General features: G+C 35.6%; 1 protein-coding gene across 1 annotated transcript in view; it reads right to left on the bottom strand.

The window, feature by feature from the left end:
* LOC133523476 (zinc transporter ZIP11) overlaps window positions 1-10816 on the bottom strand; it is a 78724-nt gene extending 67908 nt beyond the window's left edge. Inside the window, exons 1-4 of the mRNA XM_061859083.1 lie at window positions 10552-10816; window positions 9994-10219; window positions 4093-4283; window positions 1480-1679 (exon numbers count right to left, since the gene is read on the bottom strand). Of these exons, the coding sequence (XP_061715067.1) occupies window positions 1480-1679; window positions 4093-4283; window positions 9994-10219; window positions 10552-10659 (725 nt within the window). The 5' untranslated portion in view covers window positions 10660-10816. The remainder of the gene's footprint in view (window positions 1-1479; window positions 1680-4092; window positions 4284-9993; window positions 10220-10551) is intronic.
* Window positions 10817-11402: the final 586 nt, after the last annotated feature.

The raw sequence follows: 11402 nt of genomic DNA on the forward strand, positions 1-11402 counted from the left end.
ATACAATACAATACAATACAAATATACTTTATTGCACACCACAATACAGAAACAGTACAAATAATACAACACATAAAGAAGAGGTAAACAACAGGCGGCAATTAAGTAAGTTTTTTTTAAATATTCTTGCTTATAAAATTGTATTGTTTGCATGTTGTTAGTGGACAGCTCAATAAAGAGGACAACAACAAATGTGAACATCTATAACTGTTCCCTTTTCAAGCAAATAAATGATTTATGATTATGATTACCTAATTAAAATTGTATTGAAGTAATATTTAATCAATCAAACTGTCTTTGTTTGTTTCTGTACATTTATTGTAAACTATGTAAGGTGTACAATAAAGAGTATTGTATGGTATGTACTTAATCGATTTTTCATATTGTTTCCTATTACTTATTTACACAATTCGATTACAGAAATCGATCTGTATTAAGAAAATAGTGACTTCAGACGCCATCTATTGACTTGTGAAAATATTTACAATACGACCCTGGACGGTAGATGGCAGCACTTACATGGAAGCGTTTGGTGAACGTATCGTAGTAAACTTTTCAAAAACTAACGCTAGATGGCATGATTCTTAAAATAATAATCCTACAGAAGGCAGTGATGCCGGAGTCACGGATATAATATAACTCCGTATAAGATAAAATCGTGCCTCGAAAAATTAAGAAAAAAAGATGCTCGAATAGATGGCGTTAACCTTTGCCCTATACTCGAGTAGATGGCGACACCGTTTGATATTTAATACATATCAGTGAAAGACCATGTGTCTAATGGCCATATGTCATTCTAAGAGTTTCAGTCATGTGTTGAAAGATGGCAGTAAATTTAGATGACTACAAAATTAGCATACCAAATTTTCGAAATAGGAAAGTGTGGTAACGTTGACTTGAAATAACTTAATCCACGATAACATCCCTGTTTCCATTACAGATAGACACAATCTTGTGTAAATGTATATATACTGTCCCAAAAATTCAAAATACGTCCTACGTCTAAAAAAGAGGTATGGGCACTGTTAATGTCATCGCGCTTTGTGTGGTAGGGTACAGCACAGCGGATGTCATTCCAGATCTAGAGCAGAGCCCAACTGGGCAATAAAAAAGTAGAATAGCCTATTAAGACTTCTAAATATTATTCAAAAAAAATTCTATGTAAAAATTTCTATGTATTCATTCTCCATGATCTTTTAGAATGTTATTGACACAATAAAAAACTAGGTTTATAGGTTTTCCTTTGTTTCAAAATTTGCAATACAAAAAATAAATAAAAGCGAAACCTATAATACATTATGCTGAAGCGGTCAACGATCAACGTCAAAAAACGACCTTATTCGCTGTTAAATAGAGTTGAAACCAATTTGATAAGCCTGGCGAAATGGAAGGTGTTGGCGTTTCCACTGTGATTGTCTCAAACCTCCAGCGTAAAAGCGACCTTGCGCACATTTAAATAAAGCTCAAAATCCAACAAACCTGGCGACATGGAAGGAGTTAGCGACGTCGTCGCTGGCCGCCGCCGCGCCGAATGACACGCCGACGGCGAGCCCCTCAGGTATGTTGTGCACGGTGATGGCCACCACCAGCAACATGATGCGTTTCCACTGCGATTGTCGCGCTTCCAGCGAGCGCTGGAGGCTGTCGCGGCGGTCGCCCTCGCCGTTCTCTGTGGGTTTCTAGAATGTACAATAGGCAGTTTTATTATCATGTAACATCAACTAGGTATATTTTAATTCGACAACGTCCAAAGAAGCCCTGTTTTTAGTCACTTCCATAGCTGAGACGTATCTAACCATATCTTTACTTACATTGTAATTCGTCAAACAAACACACACATATACACATGCGTTTGCATTTCCACTCATAATTTTAAAACAGAAACGGGACTTAATTAAGTGACAACCCTAGCGTACAAATGAATAAACAAGATCAAGTGCAGGTAATTTGCAAGACACGAGCAGCTATACTCGTACCTACTCCCTTGGAATATCCCTAACCTCAAAAGTTCTGATAATTATTCTCTGGTAATTATTGGCTATTCTTCCGAAATGCTAGGGTTCCTGTGATATCTAATATTGCGGTACAATATATGTAAACGACACTGTAATTTAGAGCATATAGTTACTCAGATTTAATTTTGGAGGATAAAAGTCAGAGCTAATTTTATGTTATAAAAGTTCTAATCGATCGATCGAATCGAAGATGTTAATACAATATGGAGTATTACTGCAATGTTCTTCCGCCAGAGTGCAGCACTAGCACCTATCACAAACCTTAGAGTAACTTATACATAGATACTATGCCTAAAACTGTTTTTTGACAAGTTTTCACAGATAATAAAATATGACATTGATGCATCAAGGCGGTTTGTTTACAAAGGGCCTACCGGGAAAAGCGAAAATCGAAATTTTGTTATATGCCTCTTTATCGCTCGAGTATGCAAGAGTGATAAAGAGGTTAGAGAACATAATTTCGATTTTCTTGTTTCGCGGTAGACCCACAGATTGTGATGGAATGGGGTAGTGGCGCCCGCTACGCAGAGTTTCGCGTACTATTCCCTATTCCTCACCAGTGTGCCTGCGTAATGTCACGTTCCAAACGCCAGGCCGAGCAATAAAAGTAAGTACATGCGATTAAGTCACGTTTCAGTTTTAAAATTGTAACCCTCTTTTTCCTGTCGAGTAAACAGGCAAACCAATTTTATTCTATAGATCGTGCCATTCACAACGACGCGTGCTTTGACTCGAATTGTCATGTTATTAAGGGTTAGAATTGACAAATCTGCGCGTTATCGTGGATGACACAAACTATATGGAGTTAAAATCCGTCTAAACTAACGTTGCACAGACTCGAATAGTAAGATACGTATATACGAGTGCACACACGGAAAATATTTTAGATATTGTCGTTTTTTTTCTGTGTATAAATAATAAATTTCATTTTTAATCTGATCAAATCATCGCTTAGCTATTTGAGTACACAAATAAATGCCCTCACCGGGATTCGAACCCAGGACCATCTGCTTCATAGGGAGGATTACTATGCACTAGGCCATACCAGTCGTCATACTGACATACTAACTAAATAACACGGCAAGTAAAATATTTAAAAAAAGGGAGTTTCAACTTTTTATATGGGTATTTTATTGTCAAAGCATGAAAAAATTACAAGGTTGGCGGCATTAAAACATCTTTAGTTATAATCTTCTCAACTTTGAACATAAACAGTAGTTTGATGGTTATTGTCTCTTATCGGCAACTTCAATTAAGTGTACCTTGAGCACATAATCAAATATTAACCGACTCATAGTTTATTATGTTTGTATAACAATAAATCAGACGTGAAACATACCATTTATAGTATTTCACCAGGAAGTTATGTACTAAAAAATAACTAGGGTTAAAAACAGTTGAAGACTTTTACCGCCGTGCCAAAATCGTGTAACCATAATAATTATATATCATTTATAGACCCCGGGCAATGTCCAAACTGAGTCAGTCATTTCCTCAGCGATGATAACTCGTAAGGTAGATAAAGGATGCATATCATGAAGCTTAGTAACCGTCAGTCCCACTCCGTTGTAGGTTTGAGGAACGAGGATATACACCCAATAATGAGCACGAAGTTACTATTCCATGAACAATAGAGAAACTGGAAAGTTATGAAAAACGATACTGAAGTAATTTTCAGCACATCAGAGTTAATTACACAAATTGTCTACTTTGTAATTTCCCTCGTGAACTATTGAAACACGTGAAAATGTGGTAAATGGTGGGCAGAAAAGTACTTGAATACTCAGTTCATTCATTAATACCTAGTAGTTTGAATGTCAATTAATTATCTATACGCTATGTTTTACGAGAACGTGCGACAGTTCATGCAGTCCGCGAAATCGGTCGGGTGCACCGGCTCTAACGTGATTACGCTAGAGCATGGACCAAGCTAACTCTACATGGCATGTCAACTTTCTATGAAAATATACCATTTAAAATGACACGCTCACACTTTGCTTCATTCACAGCGGTGCAAAGTTAACTTAGACGGACAGTAATTGGATGGGACAAAAATAAAAACGAAACACTATATTACCGAGAGCGAGTGCTGTGAGTGGTGATGCCGCCGCCGCTGTGTCGCGTGCTGGCTGTTGATGCAGTCCGCGAAGTCGGTCGGCTGCACGGGGTCTAACGTGACTACGCTCGTAGGCACCGACGGCCGGTTCAACGCCGTCATCATTTCCAAGTCTTCTATTTTCTCTTTGCCTTCTTTACTTTTCGTTATGGCTGGGGAATTCAATATTAAAGTTTATGAGAATAATCGGTTACGTAATAAGTATATGTACCTACCTACACGTTTGATAATGTAAATTGTAATCGGTATGTATTTGTGAAACTGTCAAAGTTTAAGATATCAATATGATCAATTTGTGGTAAATATTTTGGGCAAAAGGCGTCCATATATAAGGGCTTGATTGTACTTGTATACATTTAAATTTTACTGTTTAATTAAATTTTATTGTTTATTTAATTATCTTTTAAACAAAATATGCTTATAATATAATATGTTTTTTATGTAAAAACGACATTGGACCTATGATAAAAATAAAACTGAGAAGAATTGAAGTAGGTCATCGGATAATAAATCCTATTTTCGGTTTTAAAACGTTTATACTGTAGGCACTAATTTTAATATTACATACGATGCAGAAAGTTACATCGACAAGTAAGCATACCGGTAGGTATAATAAGGCATTTAACGACACGTGCATTGTCGTCAATCAAAAGAATAAGCACCATAGATAAAAAGTACATAATAATGAGATCTTATTCACGAACGTGCAATCGGTGTAACAACGTGATAGCGTAGAACACAACACACTTATATTCATAACATTAATTGTAGGTATATAAATACCTAAGATCGAAATAAATATACTTAAGTATCTAATTAGTAGGTCTATAAGCTGTAGACTTCGCGAACTAAAATAGCTGTAGAGTAGAACAGAGAACATGCATTCGAAAGCATTTTTTTTTCAAGTTGAAACAGAGACGCTCCGCTCGCTCGATTAAAAATAAATTTTGGTATGTTTTCAACTTCGACAATCAAAATTGCTTATGTATTTTTTTTTATTGGTCGGAACACATACAGTCATACACCAAAATATAGATATAACTTACAAAAATATATAAAACAGTTCATAAATGTAAACATGTAAATACAAAAGATACAAAAGCGTTTTTGCGAAGAGGAAATAAGTAAAACAGTAGGTATCATTTATTTTATCAACAACAGTTTGGGTCTCGTAATGTTCTCAAAGTAGCAAGAGAGTATTGGTTTGTAATTTTATTGGCAAGTTTTGATTTGTGGACGGCTAGTTGCTACCTATATGTATACTTTACTACTTTCACTCTTCAAGTGGACTCAATAGAGCGCCGGGCTCATAGACTTTTTGGCGATGACCCATCTATCAAGTCAAAATTACAGAGCCTTGAGCATCGCCGTCGAGTCGCTAGCCTATCGGTGTTCTATCGGATACATTTCGGAGAGTGCGCACAGGAACTGCACGATCTGATCCCACCTTCCCCTTTCCATCATCGGACATCCAGGCGTGGGGAGCGAATGCACCCGTTCGTGGTAAACATTCCATTTGTTGCGGACGGCTAAAGAATGGAATGCGCTCCCGCCATCTGTATTCCCTGATAAATATGACCTCGGTCTCTTTAAAGCAAGAGTGAATAGGCTACTACTGAACCGGTGAGCTCCATCTTAGGCCCTGTCTTCACTTTCCATCAGGTGTGACTAGAGCCAATCGCCGGTCAGTTTTTAATATAAAAAAAAAGTCAGGCAATTTAGATACATACTTGTAAGTACCTACTCCTACTCATAGTGCCTATGACTGAATCATATAATTAATTCATAATGACCGTATTGTTGAATTGCATAATTAACACGAATAATGAGCGATGCAGACTGCAACAGCGCAGATAAGAAGGCATATTCAGTTGTACAAAATATGATACCAATTCGATTCCTCCCTCAACTCAAACTAATGGGCGCGAGTGTGACGCAGACATTGAAACAAATTGATATCATATTTCACACATAGAAATACGTCTAAAGACCACGATAACTTATTTAAATATACAGGATATTTCACATTCCCCTCCCACATTTCACATAAATCGGCGTATTTGATCGAAACTGCCTTTGCCCTTGTTACAAACGTAATGACGACATACATCACTATAAGTAAGGCATAAAGTCGTTCATTGCCAGCGATGATAAGCGGTGCCTTATGATAGTCCGTCGACAGTAGTACCTAATAGTAAGCCTTTGATAAGATACTAATCTTAGAATGCAAAGATTTTTATTTCCTTGGTAAAATAACAAAAGGGTTTGCATTCTCTTGTTATGATAATGAGAAACTAAACATTCGGTTGATTAACATCTACGTGACTTGAAACTACTGTTTAATTAATGGCAATAAATGTAATCCTTAAAACAGCTACCAACTAATAGTATGCGCAGTGTCAATATACTAGTCTCAGCCCACGCTAAAATAGCATGATTTTATATTACACTATAACGAAAAAAGTTGCAATCAAAGGTACTTTAAAAGTTACTAAATATATGCTAGTACCTACATAATTTTCTTTTAAATTAAAAACATAAGTATTTCTTTAACATCTGTTCAAGAAAAAAAAATTGGAAGCACATGAATATGTGTACAGTCGCCATCAGATATATAGGAGCGACCGAGGTGCTCAAAAATATCTGAACACGCACTCTAACGCCTTGACAATAGAGGTGTGGTCAGATATTTGTGATCACCTCGGCCGCTCCGATATATCTGATGGTGACTGTACCATTTGCCTAGAAAACAGTTAAATAATTCAAGTTAGACACATTAGCATTTTTTATACTACGTCGGAGGCAAACAAGCATATAGCCCGCCTGATGGTAAGCAATCTCCGTAGCTTATGGACGCCTGCAACTCCAGAGGTGTTACATGCGCTTTGCCGACCCTAACACTCCGCACCCTCGTTAAGCCCTGGCAACCTCACTCACCGGAAGGAACACAACACTATCAGTACGGTATGAGCATTTATCAAAGTAAGATTTGTATTTCAATATGACAAGGTTCCAAAAAAGCAACATTGTCGCTACTTTTATCAGGTGACATGCATACAAGGGTGTGACATGTTGGTGCAACAAGGTACAGCATTATCTGCATAAACATGCCAATCTATCAGTTAGTCTGAACCACTGACTGCCCAGACACTGAACACACACTTCTTATTTGTACAGTACCTATTCATTCTAACCTTATATACCACCTGGTATTACTTTGTATGCTCTTATATCATAGACAACCTGTCTGACCTAGTGTATAGTGACCCTACCTATGAAGCCAATGGTCCAAATCCCGGTAAGGGCATTTATTTGTCCTACAAGCACAGATATGTTCCTGGGTCATGGGTGTTCAGAGTCTGAGTACCCACATAACAAGCCTTATTGAGCTTACAGTTAATTTGTGTAAGAACATCCTATAATATTTATTTATTTATATATGAGCGCAGCCCTACCCAGGGATCAGAACCGATTTTTTGCAAAAACTTCGAAATACCCATATATTTCGGTTTATTTTATACACCAAAATGTTTTTAGATAACGAGTTCGTATTATTAGATTGCCCAATAAGAAATGAAATATTTAACAATGAACAAAAAAATACCTTTTTCGTTCCCATACAAAAAATACCGGTTTCCAAACCCTGGCCCTATCATAATTTAAATGGTCCATACGCTAGTTACCTCTTAGTTTGTGACTAAATCTAGCTTAAGTATTCAATTTCTGATTACTGAGGGTACAATTGAGTTGCATGCAAAGGACCATAGGCAACTTTGTATGGAACCTGGTCCAAATATATATATATTACATATTTTTATTATTATAGGTACCTATATAGATTACATATTTGTATTTTAGTCAAAATCAATCAATCATCAATGTCAATAGAGTCCAGCAATGTCAATAGCAGTCTAAGAAACTAAAGCTGCTGGGTAGATGGTCGCGCACCGCTGCGAGCGCGGCAAATCATTCGCCGCGCTCGCCCAGCAGTGGACTCTATTGCCTAGGTGATAAGGCTGATGACATTTTGGCTAAAATGGAAATATCTCAGTTCTGGAATTCTCCTTGGGGCCCATAGAACGAAATTAAGTACATAGAAATACCTAATAGGTACCTAATTCTCAACCCTGTTGGTTTTTGGACCATTTTGATGCATAGCCCTTTGCAAGACTTCAACCATTCTGTAAGTAGTCAAACAAATAATGTATTATTATTAAAGGGAAAATAATTTAAAAATCTTAGTATATACTTTTAGCCCTCTAATATCGATTATTATAAATATAAAGCAATATTCATATATTTTTAATAATTTTAATTTATGCATATTTTATTTATAACAAGGTCATTAATTAAATAACATTTCTTTTGTTACAGATATGTTTGATTCCTATATTTATTTTTGTATATAACATGTTTTTTTATGACACAGTAAAACACAGTAATAGGGTTTTTATGGGAAAGGCCCTTTAAACAGGATATTGTGCACAAATTGGTGTTAGCCCAAAAGGGCGTAAGCGACGCCGCCGAGCGAAATCTGACGATTATTTAAACCTTTTTTTCCAGTAGAATCATACTTTTTGTGATCAATAACATCCTTAATTTGGCACAAGAATGTTTTTTTTACAGTGTAGCATTTTCCTTGTTTTGTTTTGCATGAAATAGCTGTAGGTATAGTAATAAATATTCAAAAGGGACTAACATTGTGGTAATTTTTTATTATATACTTATTAAAAATTATTTATTTAAGTAAAAAATACAAATATCAGTAAAGTAGTACATTTAAATAATTCATGAAAATCGACCTTCATTTATTTTTTTGGCAGGTGGGCAAAGGGCTAAAAGTAGTGTTCATTTTTAAACTTGATATAATCAATTAATCACTATAATCAACATAACAAACTACAAACTGGTTCCGCAACAAGTTTTTATTTTTCCCATACAGTGACACTCCACCCTATTTGGTGTTATGCATAAAAGTCATGACTAAGTCATTTTTCAATAATTTATAGACTTGTTTTGAAAGACATGCTCACTTTATCGTCATGAATTGAAAAGCATTGTGTGCAGATTTTTGAACTTAGAACAAATTACGAAATGAGGTTTTATGCTGTGCTTTTAATTTCATAGAGAATGATTATATAATGGTTGGCATATTTTTTTCATTTTTTATTTCATATTAATAAAATAAAAATGTATGTGGCTAGTTAATTTGAGGTTCAAATTATTAAGAGTATATAAAATCTGGCTAAACATAGTGATACCTTCTTTTTACATTTGTATGATCTGTGAAAACCTATGTTTACAAATAAATATATGTATTTATTTAATTTTTATCATTTTTTATCCTAGTTGTTGAATACTAAATTGATAGCTAATGGGATTAAGCCTATATAAGACAACAGCAACACACATGCCTTTTATAAAAATATTTCTCACCAACAAACATGCAAAAAAATCTATTAAACATATACCAAAACTACTATTGTTTGAAATTAAATGAGTTACCAGAAATGTTGAATCATCAAATGATTGAGACTATTATTGTTACTACATGCATGCAGTGTGTTCATGTGATTCAGTAAAAACACAATATCATTGAGAGCTGGTCAACTAACTTATTATAGAAATACAGTCAGATTAATGAGACTAAATTGAGTGACTGTCCAGTTGCAGAAAAAACATGACAGTGATGTTCAAACAATTTAATCTGTGTAATAACACCATCTATGTGGCCATATTTTCCTAAATATTTGTGTTGCATCTCTTCCTTAACAGCACAAACAAAAAAACAAAACAGCCATAGAATGTTATTACAAACCACCAAGTAAAAGGTTAGTGAAAAAAGATATATTTCAAACTTACACATCATCATGTTTGTTGAATTAAGTCCCAAATAGTCTAAGAACACATCTGTTCCAAATACAAATACAGCTCCAAGCAGGAATCCCGCAGCAACAGGCAGGAAAGCATATTTGCCATATATCCCTTGCTTCTCACAAAGTGTTATTGCTGGGTCCAAGAGTGACCAGTATGATGCCGCAGTCATAACACCAGCGGCAAAACCAAGTGAAACATCAAGAAGTTTTCTCTGCAATGAAAAATGATCCTTTAGCGTACCAAATCATGTGTTTAATAAGCATGATAAATTGACTAATGATCTACAATTTATCTAAATTTTCCTTTAATTAATTGAGTGAGATCAAAATACAATTGATAGCATATGATTCAGACATTTCTCTCACTAATCATCGTAGAAAACTCATGAGAGATTTGTGGTTAGGGTACAATATTCCATGTTACTGTCTTATTTGTAACTACATGAAAAATTAATTTAATTTATTAATTGTTTTTGTGCATGAGCACATCAGATAATTTCTATCTTTGAAGGCTTTCATAACTAAGTTGTAATAAGTTTCGTACCTGTTTTCCTCGTACAAAAAATACTAAAGAAGCGCCGGCTGCTGTAAGTCCCCACGTCAATAGTGTCCCCAGAAGGGCTTGGGTGACTGCCCCGTACCCTTCAATCATATTGAATTATGTCTTTAAGTAAATATTTTGTTTATTAAGTACTCTTGGTAGTTCATCTCTTCACCACGAGATGTTTTTAAATTAATTGTAGCAAAACATGTCCTATTTATACACCTCGCTGGACAGTCTCCGTACGTGTATCAACTGTCAACTGTCATATGACTGTCACTGTCAGTATACGTCAATTGACTTTTTTTAGACAGTGATGGTCTGAATGCGCGTCTTTTGAGCCGTCAGTACGTCGGTTGATAATAATTAGTATGTCAAGCCGTTTTCGTCATTAGAAAATAGCGGCAAATTTAAAAACTGAACGACTTTAAAACTCTAAAAACGGCGCGAAGGGTTATCGTCCCATAGAAAATTTGAATTTCGCACCTTTTTCTACTGGCGAAGTTGTTTAACCGGCTATAATAGATAAAGGCTGGCATATGGAAAGTGGCGGTAAGGAATGGAATTTCCATATACCAAAAAGTGTCATCAAAAAACCTTAACTAGGTGGCGCTACAATACCTGCAATTCTTGAAAAAACATCAAATCATAGACAGCACACTTCACTCCGTCAATAACGTCCGTTAAAAACACGTTTGAACATTCCTGACAACATACCAAAAACAAATTACGTATTTTGGTCGGATTATTTTTTGGCCACCATAAGCCATACTAAATCTCTATACTTATTATACCTCTATGCTCTCTCTATATATGCTCCACTGACAATAATGCCTTGATCACACCTACCGAGT

This window comes from Cydia pomonella, chromosome 12 (assembly GCF_033807575.1).
Source record: "Cydia pomonella isolate Wapato2018A chromosome 12, ilCydPomo1, whole genome shotgun sequence".
NCBI lineage: Eukaryota > Metazoa > Arthropoda > Insecta > Lepidoptera > Tortricidae > Cydia > Cydia pomonella.